Source organism: Epinephelus lanceolatus, chromosome 1 (assembly GCF_041903045.1).
Source record: "Epinephelus lanceolatus isolate andai-2023 chromosome 1, ASM4190304v1, whole genome shotgun sequence".
Classification (NCBI taxonomy): domain Eukaryota; kingdom Metazoa; phylum Chordata; class Actinopteri; order Perciformes; family Serranidae; genus Epinephelus; species Epinephelus lanceolatus.
The window spans coordinates 13,629,138-13,648,852 of NC_135734.1; the positions used below are offsets into that span (position 1 = coordinate 13,629,138).

The following is a 19,715-nucleotide window of genomic DNA, read 5'->3' on the forward strand; positions in this document are numbered from 1 at the left end:
TATAAAAAGTTACGGTGGTTAATAGAGTGATTTCGGTGTGGGTTTCGTCTAATAATTGCACTTAATGCTGATTTAACATCCCCGCATAGCCCCAAACTAAACCGTCCCCGTTGTAGTGAGCGGGCGGCAGAGGCATCGGGGGAAGCCTCGGCAGTCTCGCTGCTCATTTGTCTCCCATTTCCCCTCTTCATGGCCGCTTTCACTGCGATATTTCGCTTATATTGTCTGTAAATGTTGTCACACTTTAACCGTCCTCGGAGCTTTCACCGAGTGTTTTCACGGAGCACGGCTGAAAATCACGACCCGAGTCTGAGCTCAGCTCCGCACAGCCTTCCTGCCAGGCAGCAGCTATGGCTGACAATAGCCCGGACTGGATGCCCTTAAGCTTTAGCGGGGGAAATAATACACTTATTAACACACAGCCAGCAGCTTTGTCACTTCTGTGAGCTTCGGCTGATTGCTATTTTCTTTCACTGCGTTTAAACGGAGACGTATGCTCCGCCGCCGCTCATCACTTTCTCCGCCGTCCATGAGCTGTAATGATCCCTGTTATCATCATGTTATATTTGCCTCCTGTTGTTGGAGTTGTTGCTACACCAGTCAGTCCCTGCACCCGTCTTTGTTTTGCCATGTTTCATGCTGTTCGGCTGCACTCTGCATGTCTTTTTGGGAATAGATCATTTGTTAATCGTGTTTCGTTTTGGTGAACAAGCCCTTCAGAGCGATGAACAGTATTTACGCGCCTGAACGTTAACCCTTTAATGCTCCCCCTGGCTGCCTGCGCTGTGTGGAGCTTTATCACTGTATATAGGAGCGAATTAAAGGCTGGAGATAAGCCATGACCTCCAGTCACGCATCAGCATGAGCCAAACAACCAGTATAATGAAAAAAAAATCCTATTGAAAATTTAGATCCTAAATATTCCTATATCAGCATGATGCTGCTTACTATATCATTTATATACAGCAGGGAATTCTGTGAGTTCAAATCTGAAAGGTTTATGTCCCCTGTTAAATAAGTGTTGCTTATAATAAAATCAAATCATTCAGGAACCTGAGCTGGCCTCAGCTGACCTCTATTAAGTGAAAAATTAGGTTACTTAACTCAAATTATAAATGGAAATATAAACAGCACTTAAGCTATGTACATTTAGAGCAGGAAAAAAATATATAATACTTAACGCACCTATTATGTTATCAAACTGGATCTGTGGTACTCACTTCTGAGATGAAGTCACTGTAGAGGTTGTTACGGTATTATTAGTCCTACATGACATCAACATAATTATGGTTTTTGGTACACAGCAACATCTGCAAACTGAAAAGCAGGGAGCCATTAATGGAGCCCTGTGGGATCCCTCATACAATATTATGCATCTCACTTTGTCTCTCCTCAGCCATTTAAATAGTCTGTTGTGATGAGCTGGATATGCACTGTATTTGCTTTGGAGGTGGCAAAGGGTAGCATTTGTTATCTGACATGTTCACACACATGTATGCATGCATATGGCAAGAGGAGTTAATAAGTGGTAATTACACTGTCAAGTAGGCTTGGGCAGTTTCTATTTTTTCATACCGTCAAACCTTCCTGACATTTCACAGGGATATACAGTACATGATGTTATTTGTGTTTAAAAAATGTAAAAGCTGCGTTACTGGGGGTAAAGTCATTGCTTACAATGCTGTGTTTTTGCCTACTTAGATAAGTCTTGCCTTGTTTAGATACCTGTGGACCTGATGACACTCATTGCTGCAGCAGATACAGACACATCAGTGGGCTGAACAGAAATGATGTGTTGAATAATATCATGGCTAAAAATTGCGCTTGTAGATGGAAGAGGTTGTCTTAAGATAGTTATATGTGGTATTTTTTTCCCTAGTTCTGTAACGTTATCCTCACCATTCGCAGTTGTCATCTTTCTCAGCTCAGCTGCCTGTGCCACCAGTAGAGACTGACCTCTGGTGCCACGTGCTGTGCACTTACATCACCTCAATACAGCATCTCTGTATCAGTTTAAAAGAAAGAGAAGCGTCTGTAATTTTGACGGTATTGAAAATCATACCTTCAGGATTCCTTAATACCCAAGTATACCGCAATACCTTGACAGCAGCCAAGCTTTATGTCAAGCTATAAAAATATCAAGGGAATAGTTTGTGTGGTGTTGAAATATGATTACACTGGTTGTAACAACACACATGTGTGTTGTAATGAGCATGGAGTAGTTATGTTCATTTATTTCCAGAATATGGTAAAAATGAAATATATTGGGGAACATGTTGCTGTCATAGAGTCTGGTAAGAAGACAGGTATGAGTTTCTCTTAGCCCAGCTCCATCAAAACTGAACAACAACCCTTTGTACAACTTCTGTCTTATTTACATCTAAAAGAGTCATCCTGGTTTCCGCCGTGTTTGAGTCATAACAGCATTCAGGAGAGAGCTTTTGAGATGCTGCTTGCAGTTGTTGTGCCCATCTGTTGTTGATCAGGAAGCAGTTCAAACTCTAACTGCTCCTAAAACCACAATGTCTTGCTTTTACTGTACATTTCTGTTTCAGCCCATGTGGACTGAACGGTCCAACATGCACATAAGTCAGCTTTTGAAGTTGTTCGATTTCTCAGCTTTAGTCAATATGTTTTATATTGTATTAAATGAATGTGTGGAATGTGAAAAGGGTCACCCGTAATGACAAACCCACAGAGAGCTATTGCCCAACTCTGCGGCTCCATTGAGCCTTTTAGCCTCTTTTAGCTCGTTATTTTTGATTTACTGGTCCCCCGGTTCACTGCAGGGTTCATTCTCACTGCTCTCATCAACCCTTCTTTACCAAAGCAGTAATCAGCTGTTATCAGCCGACATCCTCTGATAAATCCACTATATGCTGTTAGCAGCTAAGCTAGCTGGTGAGGAAATCAGACATCTTGCAGAGTCTAAAGAGTCTTGTATTTTATCTCAGTAGTTGGTGGAGACCAAACCACAGCTAAAAGAGAGTGAGTATTGAACTCATTGGAACCCTACTGATAAATTAGATGACTGATACATTATTATCTGCCACGTTAGCCTGAAACAGAGATGTCACTATGGGCTCCTGTTGGCTGATGAGTAGCAAAACATTGCAATACAGAAATGCCAATATGTTTTGGGGTAATTTAGAAAGGTTGTCACTGTAACATAGTTACAACATTTTTTTTTTTTTTTTTTTTTTTACAGCAGGATTCCCGCTAAGTCTCTATCTTTGTCACAGTTCTTTCATCACAAAACTGAAAATGTTTATAGTGTTTACATTTATAAATGAACTCACACATCAATATCAATATCAGCATAAAAAAATCCGTATCTGTCAAATTCAGCGTACAGTGCATCGGCCAGAAACGTGACTCCAGTAGGGTGAGAATGTTGTTATCGGATGTGTAAAATGTTACCTTAATGCAATAGTTATACATTAAGACCGTGTGTCTGTCAGTTTGTTTTGGGGTTCTTTTGCCCCCTAGTGGTGAAAAAGCATGAATGTAGCCAGAAGTTAGCAGCTAGCATTTAGTCATTGTGCTAAGCTAGGCTCAACTCACCCCAAACATATCTCTGTACCGCACACGCTGATTAATATCTTGCCATTTGTCTGTATGTAAGAACATTTTGCTCACAATTTTGTCCTGTTCCTTTCATGTCTGTTACAGTAGCTATAAAATACTACGTTGACACACCGTACTGTCGCAGTAACTACACATACTAGGGACCATCAGTGGCCTAGTGTTGGAAATAACAATTGCAAATTTAACAGTACAACAGTATCTCTTCCCATTGGGCCTCTATGTGACGTGTGAAGCTTTTACTGCATTACAGTCAGTCAGTACAGTTGTGACATTTAAAATTCAAATTTGTTTTAAGTGGGCCCTTTTTTGTTGGTACCACAAGAAGTCACTCAGCAACTGCACCATTTCTCTGAATATCATCACTTTAGTTTAATTTTTTTTTGCCATGAATAGCAAAAACACAGTATTTGTTACTGTCCCATTTCACTGATGCCAGTAGGTACTGCAACTTGATTTTATTACAATTATCACTTATTAAGACTCAATAATTACCTATCTACTACCTAGCAAATACTTACTCTACAGTTTGTTCTTTATATACTATGTACTGTCACATACCTGACTTTTCACAGATCACCAATCCCATTCAAATCCAATATTCTTTAAATGACTGTAGATTTCTCAGAGATAACCAGTCCCAGAAGTGAAAACAGGTTATTACAGACTTCTAGCTTTCTCTTGCTCACTTCAGTATCTAACCTGGTCTTCACCGATCTTTGCATTCAGATTTGGTATACTGTAACTGTATCTTCTTGAAAAGGTTTAATTAACACCACAGTTTTGCTCTGCTCTAGCTGCTGTGCATTAAGTATGTACACTAAGTAATATAAGCTCTTAAGTGTATATAGGCCCTCTTGCCAAGCCAACATCAGCCCACACAATTAATAAACTGCACAGTGTGTCTGTGACAGCAGAGATTACAGCACAGAAAGAAATATATTAGAAAAAGTTATAATGACATCTGACATGCATGTGACTGAGCTAGGAAAATGTCATGGGCCCAGCTGACTGCCAACAACTTTGGCTTTTGACATTGTCCTGACATTAAATTTTAGTCACCTGACGTCAAAACCTAAATTAAACCAAATTTCAATGTCAATTTGACGTAGAATGCTGATGACAGATGATGCTGGTATTTTGTTGGTTTTTAATTGCATTAAGTAACCAAAATCCAGCGACTTCCGAACATTTTATGTCAATGTCATCTTGATGTTGACATAACAGCGTCTGCAACACTTTAGAATGTTTAAGTCCTTACAAAGTGGCATTCAAACGTTATTAGACATTTAAAATATTGTGAACCCAATTTTCGTTCCAATGAAAATTTAACGTCTGTCTACCATAAAAGTTCAACGTCTTTCTGACGACATATTGACATCCGTTGTCGGTAGGGGGAACTGAATGCTAGAAAATAAATCATTGTTTGGTTTTGCTATAGTTACGAAGAATGTGCTGCAGCAGATTATTTTAATATTAAACCCAAGGATCATGTGCCAGTTCTGCCAAAGACCAGTAAAAGAAATGCTCAAAGAGAGACTGAATTGAGTCACAGAAGCTAGAAGCCTTTGGGCTCTGTATTATCACCTTATAAAGTTGCAGCGATTAACGTCTTAGCAAAGAGTTGGCTACTTGTACCTCCAAAGCAAGATTATCATCGTATTGGCCCTGAGGTCCTGGCCACTAGACAAATGGAATTTCAATATTCACATTTTTTTGTCTTTGTTTTGGTGTCCAGGATCCCCATTGGGAATATCTGTAAATGAGCTGTAAAACCAAAACAGTGTGCTAAAAGAGGTCGCACAGATGGATGAATATTCTCTTTGGATTTTTTACTATGAGCAACCCCTTTCACATTAATGCTATTATTCAATATTGATTAATGCAGCTTTACATCTCATTTACTGTGTCTGCAGGGTAATGTGCACAGTTGACAGACACAGTAGCTTCTGTTGGGAAACAATTGTCAACAAGTGTTGAGCTACCAAGCATAAAATAGGCCTAAGTCAACACTTCCTGCAGCTGCTTCACAATAAAAGCCTTCTGGTGCTTCACTGGTGAAGAGAACCTGATGAAGTGCTGAGTGTGCAACAGCAGGACATGAAGACTTTGTTGCAGCTCTGATAGCACAGAACAGAAACAGTGAGTGAACGTAAGAACAGGAAAGTAGAAGTGAAACCTCCAACCAACATCAACCGCTAACATACATAGGAGTTATAAAACTACTGAAGCTGATCATCATGATTTTGCACCTTCATTCTTGTTACTCAACCATACAATGAAGCGATCAGTCACCATGATGTCAACTCAGCTGCTTTTGGTCAAGTAACGTTAGATATGGCCTTGATCCTATGGGATCCGTCATCCACACTCATAACAAGTTGATCATGGTGAATTTCCTTTATCGTGATCATCGTGGATATTGCGTCCTGCAGCACCCAAAGAGTCTCCTGGGCTACCATCAATAAAAGAGACTCTGCAAAAACAGGCTGCTCATGGACCAATCTCAAAAAGCACAAAAGATCTTAATCAAGCATTGGTATATTTCATATCCAAAGATATGATGATACTATTTCAAATATTTGAAAAGCTGACTTTTAAATATTGTTTATTGTTTTTCACTAAAAAAGATGTGTGTCCTAACGGTGATGCAATAAAAATATTTATTTCTTAACAAAATGCAATGTAAAGTGATTCCAGCATGGTTTAGAGCCATTTTCAGTATATTTTAATGATTGTCAGGATCATATCGTAAATCCAGGCCAGAATAATTGGGACATGAAATTTTCATATTGTCCCATGTCTATCTAAAACAAACTAACAAAAATCCTCCAGATTGATCTGTGGTAAAACATAACTCGAATATGTTAATCTTTTTGTTTCTATGCATGGAAAATTTCCCATCGTGAGAGGATACAAAATCAATTTTTACTCATTTTTAAAAACCAAGCAGTCCTATATAACCAGGTTTTTTTTACTCAAATAAAGAACTGAAACTAAATAAGGATGCCCGATTACATCATGATCAGTTTTGTAATACTAAGTATCATTCAATATGGAAACAGCAGAAATCATGTAGTACTTCTAATGTAAACATGGTACCATATAGTTGCACATCCATGTCAGAACTGTCTTCAGGGACAGAAAACAGGATCTTGACTTATAGTGTCTGACAGTCGATGGAGGCGCTGTTCTTGTTGAGGATGATGTAACACTTTCTTGGCCTTGAATTGTCACTGGACACAGCGCATCAGTTTCTAATGCCTACATATGAAAATCACCACAAATGGAGAGGCATGTTAATTATACCTCAGTTATAATTTGGTTGATCATATCAAAGATTGTGGTTTATCTTTGGACCCCGGGCCCCACTTTGGCCACCCTTGTCTTACAGGGATGCTTCCTCCTTCAAGCTTTACATTGTCAGGCAGCATTTCACTCCAGATGAGGTATCAGTGCAGACGTACCTTTTCTCTCACTGCTCCTCGTCACTGCAGTCTGTGACTCACCTGTATGGACTATCCTGATGATTTATATATATAGATAGATAGTGGAGATATACTCAGAGTACATATAATGTAAAATTTGACACAGACACTGAGCTAAAACATAAAGTGTTTAAGCTTGTTACTAGGTGTAATTAGGAGAGTTATAGCACTAATTCCTATCTCTATTACGCATAATGACATACTGGCAAAATAAATCAGCTAAACTATGTACCTTTCCTTTCTGTTCTTGTTCTGTTCCTGAATCTGTCTCGACTTGACTTGAAGTCACAACGCCTGACTGTTAGTGGATTAGCTGTGGGCTTTCACCACACTGACATCACAGTGTTTTGGTTCTGGCTGTTAATCAGCTACTGTATTAAAATGCGTTAATGGTCCCAGCCTAGCGGCATCAGGCCGGGTTGTTTTAGTTTTATTTGTTCCGCGTTTTAGGATGTATCTCTAAATTTTTCTTGCCACACTAATACAATGGAGGTAAATGGAATTTCATTTGTTGTGCTCACAGCATTGAAATTATCCATTTTTTAGAAATGATTTTACACAAGCAATTTGTCTTTCCAGAAAAAGTGGAATCACTGTAAACAGATTTCCACTGGAGCTACTATCGATGATTATTTCTCCTCATCCTTACCGCAGTCATTCTTTAAGCTTCAGGTAACAAGCTTTAGTAGAAACGTTATAGGCGATGTGACGTGCTGTCTTAGCCATATTGGACAATACAGGTGAGAAGAGCAGAGTGTTGTATATACTAGCTGTCTCAACAACATTGATTCTGTCCTTGTATTGAGTACAGACTAAAGGGTGACATGGTGAGTGGATTTTCACTCCTGTCACATCCCTCTCCCACAAAAAAAAAATTCTGTCCCATCCCATTGTTGGACGAATGATTTCTCTTCCATCCCATTCCTGTGTTGTGTTTTTAAGTAATAAATAAAACTGTGACTATTCATGTTAAAACTGCATATTTATATAGGAAAAACTAAGCACATTTAATCGTTATAGTGTAATGTTTAAATAACTCCTAACATAACAGCTGACCCAGCTATATATTTTTTGTTGTGTTATAATATTTACAGTATTTTTTTTTTTGCATATTTTTGCTGTAATTTTCTTTTTTAGGCCCACAGTTGTGTTTTTGACTTTTGCACTTTTGACTCTGCACTTGTACTTTGCCTTCAGTTTTATTTTCTCATAATATGCTTATTGTTTGCACCAAACACCAAGGCAAATCCATTGTTAGTGAAAACCTACTTGGGAATAAACCTTATTCTGATTCTGACTGCCACTACCATGTGGCAAATAACTAGTGCCTAGTCCGTTAGCTAGATGCTAACACATAATGGGAATTAGTATTAATGCGCTAACGGAAATTAGCATTCCGATATTGTATCTTAATAGACATTCTATTTCACTTTACATGCTAAACATAAAATGATGTGTGCTCATACTTACAGGCATATTCTTCCATATGCTCTGTAGAAATGAACTAATAGCTGATGACTTCACATTGTTAGCCCAATGTTATATTTTAATTCCTGCCCCACCCTCCCATTCACTTTTTTGTCCTGTCCCATTCCAGTCACGTGATGATTAGTGAAATTGAATCCCGTCCCGTGGGAATCCCACAGGAATCCTGCGACCCACAGGATTCCCAAAAATATGTCTAGCACAGACATGTATGTGTTGTTTTAATTAGTGACAGATTGTTCCCCTGACGAATTTTACCGTCAGACAATATAGCACGTTTCATGTTAACCATACTGTTTGTGTGTATAACATACATAATACCTGACATTACCTACTGTGTCTATAGAGCAGGGCCCAAATGTTCAACTATTAAGATATTCATTCGTTGGGGAGGTATTCGGTTTTCAATTTTGGAATTCGGGTAGTTTTGGCTTTGGAGCCTATCATTGTAAGCATTTATTTAGGTCATGATTTATCTGTAATAACAAAAATTGTTAAAAATGTACCGATACTACCTCGCTCGACCAACATGCATAAAACACCAAACCTTTGCTAAATGATTTTGTTAATTAGCAAATCATAATAATAACAGCAATGCTGTAGAAAAACAGAATCCTTAAAAATTAAGAGACACATGTTGCAGCTTTATGCGTCCATCTCAGCCAAGAACAGAGGAATGTCTGGCTGAGTCCTTCCCGAGTCATGTTCACCGAAACTCCAGAGCCCAAAAACTGGTATCTGAGACAGCCCTATGCGTCTCAAATAACAGCTTATTACAGTAAAATAAAAACCATTTGCTTGCTATTGAATAAACAAGTCAGTTACTAGCTAGCACTATGAGCTGAATTTTCTCTCAAGAGGCCAAATTACTCATTTTGAAACAGCATCACCTTCATGACATTTTTCACACTGACACACAGTAGAACATGACTACATGAATTCACACCCATTAAAACTAAACTGTTCTGTAACAGCACTTTTAGCAAACACAAGCAAACACCTTCTCAGAATGGCGACTGGGAGAGTCTCAAGGGACTGAAGGTACAACAGGAAGTCACTGAGCTAGCGCTGGCACTGGCTGAACCGTGCTATCTATCACATTTGGCTGTTTGAGCTACAGTTATAGATCAGCCTTGTCTGTGGGTTCAGTGAAGGAGTTGAACCCAGCAACAAAAGAAAATTTGGTGATAGCAGAACTGTTTTATGGAAATGAAGACTGTGCTGAAGGATTTGTTACATGTAGCTTTTGAGTAAAACCTTTTTTATTTAAATCATATGTGATTCACTGGAGAGTTGGTGGTAGAAAGCAGCGATGAAGGACAGGGAAAGAGGAGTAATAGTTGTAATGAGGGCCCCATGACTGGATGTACGACTGTTTCTATCATGTCTGTCTCAGTTTGATGTCTGAGTCCACCTCCTACCTTATGCTGTGATCAGACCTGCAGTATGTAATACAGTCTGACCTTTAGTAATTAGGCTACTGAGCACCCAGTGTGTCAGTGAATCTGTTAAAGGGCCACCCCAGTAACTTGCACTTTGAGAGAGAGGCTTAAAAGAATGATAAAAATCAAAGCACCAGAGGGAGCGATGTCCTGACTTTTAGTGTGGATCAAGCTCCAAAACTGCTGGATCGTACACTTCCCATAATGCATCTTACTTGTGATTTTTCTTTGAATGTTCCCTGCTTGATACACACTAATATCTTTTAAACTTCACACCCCTCAGTTTGTGTCAAAAATCCTAGAATCAAACCCAAACTGAGATAACCCCCGATTAAATCATTATGACATCATCACTGTATTTTCATCCACTTTAGAAAAGCTCCCCCAGAGCCGCAAGAGATATATACAACTGTTTTCACAGACTGAGCAGTATTAACTGTGTCGACTAGACTGATCCTCAAGTGTAAAATTGGTGGATTGCCCCTTTAAATAGCATTGTCGGCCTCTCTTTACTTCAGTGTGTCTCTAATAGACCTCGTGGCACCAGCATTAACACTATGGATGTCCTCCATGCATCATTAGCACAAGACTTTTTAAAAGTATTTTAAGTGTTCCTGTCTATAATTATTTCAGTTTAAATGACACCAGATACTAACAGCCACGATAGCATCAGTCTGGCTTTGTAGCTAAATTAGTACCACTGTTTAAAAATAGGAAAAAATGAATATACAATTTATAATAATCTGTTAAAAAACAAAATCTAATGTATTTAATAGGCCGTGCCCTGTACTATAGCTACAGGTGTCCATAAAATTCACTGTTCACCTGACCCACTGTCCTACATCTCACTAACACAACAAGGAGAAAGCAAAAGAAACAGAGAGCTGTTCTGAAATGATAACAATGACACCAGACCATCTGAGAAGTAATTTGAGGAGGAAGCTTTTTGGATTTGACACCATGGACCGGAAAAATGGTGAATTAAAGGAACACTTCACCCCACAATTGACTGTTTGTATATCAGTTCCTCACTTCATGTTGCGTTGAATGCATGAAGTAAACTTTGTTTTTCTCACATGCCTCCACAGGGAATGAAGAATCTAAAAACCGCAAAACCTCTTGATGAATTGGAGTAATAGGGGGCCGTGTTTTACAACAGCAAAAGTCAATCAAAACATTGATTTGCAAACTCCAATCCAAGTCTCATTTATTCAGTCATCTGCTCAGGACTTCCCAAACACAACCATTGTCATTAAAACCTTACTATTTAAAACACTTCCGCATATGAGTAGCGTGCATGGGCAAACGTGTGTTCAGGGGCGCTGCTCAAGTTTTGCAAGTCCTGAGCATACAGCTGGATAAATGACACTTGGATTATACTTCATGAGTTGTGTGAGAGTTTGTGAACAAATGTTTTGACATTGTTTTGCTGTTGTTGAACACAGCCTTTTTTTAAACTCCAGTTCATCAAGAATTTTCTTCTTTTTGTTCACTGTTGAGGCACACAAATTCATGAATTGATGTTAGCATGAGATGAGTAATTGATATACAAATGATTATTCCGTGGAAGGAATGATCCTTTAAGGTCACTCTGTTGCCGGCTTGCACCTTACAGTAGCCTAGGCACCGCAAAATGTCAGTTCTAGAGCATAACTTAAAATGTGTTGGCTACGTGGCATGTTCAAATTCATTCAAACAAATGGCGTGTTTGTTCCAATTTCTTTAAACGTGATTACTCCACAGTGAGTGAATTGTATTTACATGTTACAGAACAGGTGCTTTAAAGTCTATGATAAACCCTAGACGTGTACATCTTTACAAACAGTGCTGGCATAACAGTGATAGACATAACATTCCCTTTATATATTATCACTTATAATGTAGAATGACAGACACTTATCATATGACATGTTATCAGTCTCTGCAGAGGAGGAGTCATTTCTCTTACCCCCCACAGAGGAGGGTAAGAGGTTGAAGTCAGTTTCACAGATGTTCAAAGACGAGGCTGCACTGCAGCTTATGAAGTGATGAAGGAACTCAGATGTGGTTTAGACCTGGTGCAGGTTTAAAAATAAGTCCTATAGTCACAAGATCAGTTCTGAAACCAACATGGCAGCTATACAGAGAAGCTGAAGTGGAGGAAACCTGATCTTATGAAGTGTGTTTAGTCTCATTCAGACACTTCTCAGCAGAATTAATGTGGAGCTGTGCCACAGCTGTCAAGGTGACATGTATATGTATTTCTCAGTGTTAGTGAAACTCTAACTTACTCCTAAGTGGGGTAAAAACATGTCTCAAACGGCATGAACCTTTTTCTGCTCCTTAGCAAAAAGCTGAAGTGACCACACCTCAATAAACTCTGAATGAATTCTTCGACCACAGAAAGCTGACAATGAAAGTGTGTAAACATCTGTTTGTGCATTTCATGTTCAGCACAAACTTTAGGAGTTTTCCTCTAAGCCACCAAGTTGGACGTCATGAACAGGCATTTCCACTATGTCCACACACACACACACACACACACACTGTTGTATTTGCCCTCAGTGAAAGGGAGTAGGCGGTGTAGTAAAGCCGTGGAGTTCACATTCTGGGGAAACTCCCAGTCCACATGAGCTTGGGAGCAGCGGCTCCAAATGGGAGGAATTTGCTTGTGCACAAGACCATGACAGCTGCTGTTTGGAACAGTGGGAAGAGCGGGGCATTCACTGTCATCAGTTCAAACAAGGCAAATGCATTGTTTTCAAATCAATCAGCCGGACTTCTTGTGCGTGTTTATCTCTTGTCTGCTGTGTTGTTGTCGTGTTTTGCATCACTGCTGAAGCTTTTGGACGTTATTAGAATCAGAATCAGCTTCATTGGACTTGCATGTGTGCACATACAAGGAATTAGACTGCGGTCCCATGTTGCTGTCAATGTACACACACAGAACAGACATTATTATGACCTCACTAAGGCTGTACCAAATTAGTTAGGAGCTTCAGTTTCATTCACAACTTTGACTTTGTAACTTTAATGGTGCTTTCTAACGCGTAGTTTGGTTCAGTCGGTGCGAAAAAAGAGAGGAAGTTGTTTGTTTTTGTTTTTTTTTTAACAACCAAACCAAGAGGAGTTGACATTAAGTTTAACAGACTGATGTGTAACTTGTTGACTGGACAGTTTTGGCAATCATCCTGCATCATCAGGACCCACATGGGGAAAAGGGCAAAGTCTGGTGACTGACAGAAGTTTATGCAGCACTTTAATGCTTCTGACATGTTTATTTATGTTCTTTGGTGTCTCAAAGAGCTCATGAAGAGATAACTGATTATAAGCATTGTAAATATTATTAGACTGCAAATGGCTAATGACTGACAGACAGTAGTAATTCAGGTTACTTACTGAGAGATTGCTGTCACACACTTTTTAATAGACTTAAACTAACAAAGTATATGATGTCAGATACAAGCACAGTGATTTTAACATCTTTTTACCTATAATTTAGGGTTATGTACATATAATACAGATCAATTTTAAAATCGTGGACAGATTTCCTGATCAGCAGATCGATTTATTAGAGTTATTATTAGTATTATCTTTTGAAATCACGCTAAAATCACGCATCTGCGATTCTAAAATCCTGCGGTTGGTTTGTTTACCTTCACACCACAAATTAACCCCACCACACCTTTTCAGTCGGTTGTTTAGCCCACCTCAGGGATCAGCTGACAGCTTTCACACCAGCCTGAGTAAACTGTAATTTTTTTTTTTTTTTTGTGGCACGTCTATTTATTTTGTCACACCCAGTATTTCTGCACAACTGCAGATGAAGATTCCGCATTGCTAATATTATTAATATTACATTATTTGTAAAATGAGATTCCGGTAGTGGCTGCCGAGGATTGTTTCTGACTCGTGTGATCCAAACTTTTTTAACGGTGTTGCCAAGGTTACAGCCCTGGTCCTTTTTGCACAGTGACTGTCAGTCACACTGAACTTTTGTCTGGGACCATTCAGATTTTGAATAAAAAAATCCAAACACTTTTTTTTTTTAAATGTTAAGATTTTTTTGTTTTGCCATTTCTGTTGTAGCATAATGGCTTATAGAATTAAAATAATTAAAAATAATTAAAATAATAATAATTATTTGATCATTATTTTGTGCCCTTTGTGGATTAGCCTGCAGCCTACATGTATTTATGTTGACAAGAAGTTAAATTCATTAAAGACAGTTTAATAATAAAAAAAAAAAAAATCATTTAATCTGATAAAATCACTTTATTCAAACTGAGGATTTTGTTTGGGGAGTTTTTTCAGGGTGATGATGTAATAAAATGTGACAACAAACATCTGAAACATCACTTGAAACCCTCAGTAGAAACTTCAAATTGAAAAATGAAATGCCACTGCGTACAGCCCTAAACTCCACCACCTGAAGCACCACATTTCAGTCTTTCAGTTCTACAGTGGTCACACGTTAATGTTTCTCTCCAGTCAAGGGCCTCGAGCCTTACTTCATATCTCATACAGTTTCATTTCTCTGTGAGAGACTTTTGCACAATGATTGCATTCTAGTCACAACAAGCTTTCTAAGAAATAAGTAGCTGCAAAACTTTGAAATGTTTCTGATGTAATCTGTCAAATGTAGAAACAATTATTACATGAAAAGCACAGGTGTCACTTTAACCAACACTTCTTTCACAGCAGCTGTAAACCACAGCACTAAAATATAGAATGCTAATGCATTTACAGTGAAGAGGGGTATTTATAGTCGACTGTCTGGTGTACGCACTGTGCTGTCCTCCACCGTCCTGTCCCCTTGTCCTGCACTTTACTGTATATGACAGCCTGGTGCCCTTCTGCTGTGGGCCATGACTCATTTTAAAGGACTGTTTTAGTGTTTTTTTAGGGTCCACATTTCGTTTTACTACAAATTACAAACACTTGCTCATGGCCATTATGTATTTTAGATTTTAAATGTGTGTTTTTTTATTCCACCACTGGTTTCTGTTCATGTCACAAATCAGATAGTTGATCGACAGACAATTTTTCAACAACTGTTTCAAGGATCAGTTAATTATTTGTTATTTTATGCTTTTCCATTTCACTGACCAAATGATCAATGGAAAAAAAACTGTCAGATTAAATGATCGTATATATATCATGGTCAGTTGCAGCCCTGCTGTCAATGCAGTGACCACTTTGTAACTTGGAAAAATAAAAACAGAAGCCTACATGATGTCACTGTGACCGATTATGAAACTCAAGTTTCACATCTCTTTCAGGTCAAGTCGACTGTTATACTGCAGGGAAATAGAGAGAAAACCTAACAAATATCTACATTCTTTGGAAAACGGGTCCTTTAAGGTCACATTCCTAAAAATTAAAGAAGTGTTTCTTGTGTTGTTTCAGCTGTGTTGGGGTGGATGAAGATGACGCTCCAGATATTGACATATATCACTGTCCAAACTGCGAGAAGACCCACGGCAAATCCACATGTGAGTACCAAGCTGTAGTGACTGAAGTGTTAATATCTCTTAACTAAGAAAAAGTGAAACAGCTGCTGTGGTGATGTGATCCTCTTACTTCTTCTCAACTTTCTGTCACATGACGTAAAACTCTCAAACAGATCAGACTGTTTGAAGGAAAACAAGATTGTATGTCAGCTGAAGTCAATTCTTGCCTTGTGGTGCTGCAATGTGAGTGTTTGTTTGTTTGTCTGTTTTTTCTGTCCTTCAGTGAAAAAGAAAAAGAACTGGAGCAAACATGACACGGGGCAAAGCACAGACATCAAAGCTGTTCAGAACGGCAGCCAGGTTTTCATAAAGGAGCTTCGCAGTCGGACCTTTCCAAGGTAAAAACATCTTAGACACCTTCTGACACATTTTACTGCACAACTGTCAACACCACAGATGAGGTAATAGTGTGAGATAAAAACCTTCTTTATAACTGAAATAGACTTAACACTCTCTAACTGGGATCAGATTTGAAGGATCCAATTCATGTTGATTAGGCCTCTTGAAATTTCATTAGGGACTCTTGAATATTCCCCTCCTGTCAATATTATTCCTCACTGTGTTAATAGTCCCACTAGGGGGCACTGTCTGATAACTTTACAAGATCTGCCTTCAGATTGTTTCACATGTGCACAGTGTTCCCATCTCATTTTATTACTTTAACTGATGAAAAGCTTCTGAAATGCTTCAACACACACTACTCACACTGGTCTCTCTGGTTGTGTGTGTGTGTGTGTGTGTGTGTGTGTGTGTGTGTGTGTGTGTTCCAGTGCTGATGACATAGTGGTGAAGCTCGCCGGCACTCAGCTGACCATGGAGTACCTGGAGGAGGTCGGCTTCAACGAGCCCATCCTGGTTCCGAAGAAGGACGGCCTGGGCATGTCCATGCCTGCTCCCACCTTCTACATCAGTGATGTGGAGAACTATGTTGGTAAGGACCTCAGAGACCACTGATGTTGTCACCTCTTCCATCTCTGTAACTAACTACAACTGCGACAGCACTACTGTAGTGATTATTTGTCCTACACCTGCTACTGCTGCACCAACTATAACTACTGCTGCTGATACCAATACTTTTTTAGATACTACTACCACCGTACTACCACTATCACTGCAGTCATTACCACTGCTGCAACCACAACCACTACGAGTGATGCTACTGTCACTACTCCAGCAACTACTGCTGCTGCTAGTGCACCACTGCAACTATTGCTTTTATTGCCTCTATTACTGCAATATCAGCACCTGTATTTGGGCTATTTCTGCTACTGTACTGTTATTACCAGTTCCCTGATGTAGTGTTGCTACAACTAATACTATCAATACTACTGATACTATTACAACTTCAATTATTACTATTAATATCACAACAATTAGTGGTAGTATGGTGCATGTAAACCATCACAACTACTTATGCTTTTACTTTTATGCCACAATACTACTGTTAGTGTATTAACTACTAATACTGTTTCTTGCTCTACTTCTTCTACTCTTATAGTCACTACTACTGCTGCTACTGCTGCTATTATAGCTGTAATTATTTGTTCAACATCTACTGTATGCACTGTGGCCGCTATTAGTACTGTTACTGTCACCGTTATAGGTACTAGAACCACTGTTGCTGCTGCTAGTATTCTACTGTTACACCACTAGTACAACTACTGTGGCTACAGCCATTAATGCAGTGATCACCACTGATATTACTGCCACTACTGTACTAATACTACAGCTGTTCTACTGTAGTATGACTTAAATGAATTTCATTAATACCCCTGCTACTGTTGGGTTCCCTGTTTTACTACAAGAACTTTTACTGTTCCTACTACTATTTTAATACAACTATTACTGCTGTAACCACACAACTACTTCCTCTAAAGCCACTAGGGAACAACAATTAAAGACACAAGGTGTGCTTTGTACAGTGTGCACATCTTGAGTGTCTGTATGCAAAGTAATAGCTAACTTATAAATTAATGCTTCATCTAATGTTTGCATTTTAATTTTACCTTTAACACAAGATCTACTATAAAAAAAAAATCTACTATACTATTTTCTTTTCAATAGGGGGCGCATTTGTTCTTTATGTCCCCTGTGCATTGCTGCTCAATGATGAGATCACTTGTTACTGCTACAGACATATTTTGCTCACAAGTTTCCTGTTTAGAGGAAATGTTTAACCTGTAGGTGGTTAGTTTGTCTTCTTGTTTTATTGTGTCTTCTGTGTCCTCTATTCTTGTCTCAGGTCCTGATGTCGGTGTGGACGTGGTTGACGTCACCAAACAGACAGATAGCAAGATGAAGCTCAAAGAGTTTGTCGATTATTACTACAGCACAAACAGAAAGAAAGTGTTAAATGTCATCAACCTGGAGTTCTCTGACGCAAGGTACGCAGTCTGGGTCTGATGTTTGACATGAGGTGGGGTTTGGCTCCTGAGGGTGGCACTCTGGAAAACTCCTGCTACTAATTTCTCTTTCTGTTTTCCTGGGACAGGATGAACAGTATAGTGGAGAGTCCACAGATTGTGCGGCGGTTGTCTTGGGTAGAAAACTACTGGCCTGATGACGCTCTGCTCGGGAAGCCAAAAGTCACCAAATACTGTCTCATCTGTGTCAAAGACAGCTACACAGACTTCCACATCGAGTGCGCTGGCGCCTCCGTCTGGTATCACGTCCTAAAGGTGCGTCACACCTCTGGTTAGACCTGTGTGTTGAGTCAGCTATCAGACGGTCAGTGTCGTCTGACTCTGACATGATGAGAAATATTCAGATTCTTCAGAGGAAATGTGGGATACATTAAACTCTGTGTGTCATATGACGACGATGATGATGACGCCAGAAAATCTGATTGTGTTTGTGTTTGCAGGGAGAAAAGATCTTTTTCCTCATCAAGCCCACCTCTGCCAACCTGTCTCTGTACGAGCGCTGGAGGTCATCGTCCAATCACAGCGAAATGTTCTTTGCTGACCAGGTGGACAAGTGTTACAAATGTACTCTGAAGCAAGGGCAGACTCTGTTCATCCCATCAGGTCAGAGCCACACTCCGGTCATGATGAATATAGCTGAACACGGTTTAGAGGAACTCTTAATAATAGCAATGACGCATTTCCATCATCAGAGCTTTTCTACAGGTGCAGTGCACTCACAGCTGTATCTGTTACCCCCAACCAAGCATCATTTAGACCTACAAAGTGATTTTAAATTATAGTAGAGATCAGAAAGAGTCCAAACATACCAAGTGTGTATAAAATGACAAGGGAAACATTTAATATATTTTAATTTAGTTTGATATAATACTTAGTACTGAAAGAATTAGCTGACTTCTCAGTGTTGAGAATAAATTCATCATTGAAGTTATTCTTCAAGCAAAAATGTTTAACATACTTCTTTTTACTTATTTTGGTGGTTGAAATGTGATGGTCTCCTCAGGTTGGATCAATGCAATACTGACTCCGGTCGACTGCCTGGCGTTCTCTGGACACTTCGTCCACAACCTGAGTGTGGAGATGCAGATGAGGTTTGGACACCTGTCATATTACACACACACACAGCCTTTATGCAACCTTGTCGTCGTCTTGTTTTTACTCTAATTGCTGTGATCCACCATGCCTCTTACAGACAGTCAGGTCCTAATTTGGGGGATTTAGTGTGACTTGAAGACATTGCGTGTTTGGCCTCGGCTGATCTTACACAGTAGTTTCCACTGGGTCCTCATTTAGGACTTGTTTTTAGCTCCAAATTCCACCAATCTGTTTATGAATTCTCCACATTTGGAAATACCTTATGAATTGCATAGTTTGTTGCAATAAACCTGTTGGTAATGCATGACAATGTTTAGCTCAAACATCTTGGTTTATTCTCCTCAGAGCGTACGAAATCGAGAAGCGGCTAAAGGTCAAAACTCTCACCCCCTTCCCCAACTTTGAGACGGCGTGCTGGTATGTGGGAAGACATCTCCTCGAGCGATTCAAAGGTAAACTCTTAAATCAGTTTGATGTATTCATGGATTAAATTTTTTTTGCTCTAATATGTGGTATTTTAAGGTAAACATAAGAGCTCATTTAACTCACCATTTCTCCAGAAGAATGCACGAACGCAGAGAAAACACAAACACTGTCAGAGTACGGCTGCGTGTCTGCTGCACAGATGACGAGCTGGATGCTCTAATATTATTTCAGTCATTAAATCGGTGAATCGCCGAGTTCACAGATGATTAGCTTCAAAAG

General features: G+C 39.2%; 1 protein-coding gene across 2 annotated transcripts in view; it reads left to right on the forward strand.

Moving 5' to 3' along the window:
* phf2 (PHD finger protein 2) overlaps positions 1 to 19,715 on the forward strand; it is a 38,737-nt gene that overhangs the window by 605 nt on the left and 18,417 nt on the right. For both annotated transcript variants that reach the window (XM_033626979.2, XM_033626980.2), the window contains exons 2-9: positions 15,389 to 15,474; positions 15,716 to 15,830; positions 16,263 to 16,423; positions 17,735 to 17,876; positions 17,984 to 18,170; positions 18,356 to 18,518; positions 18,919 to 19,006; positions 19,356 to 19,462. In XM_033626979.2, coding sequence (XP_033482870.1) covers positions 15,389 to 15,474; positions 15,716 to 15,830; positions 16,263 to 16,423; positions 17,735 to 17,876; positions 17,984 to 18,170; positions 18,356 to 18,518; positions 18,919 to 19,006; positions 19,356 to 19,462 — 1,049 coding nt within the window. The remainder of the gene's footprint in view (positions 1 to 15,388; positions 15,475 to 15,715; positions 15,831 to 16,262; positions 16,424 to 17,734; positions 17,877 to 17,983; positions 18,171 to 18,355; positions 18,519 to 18,918; positions 19,007 to 19,355; positions 19,463 to 19,715) is intronic.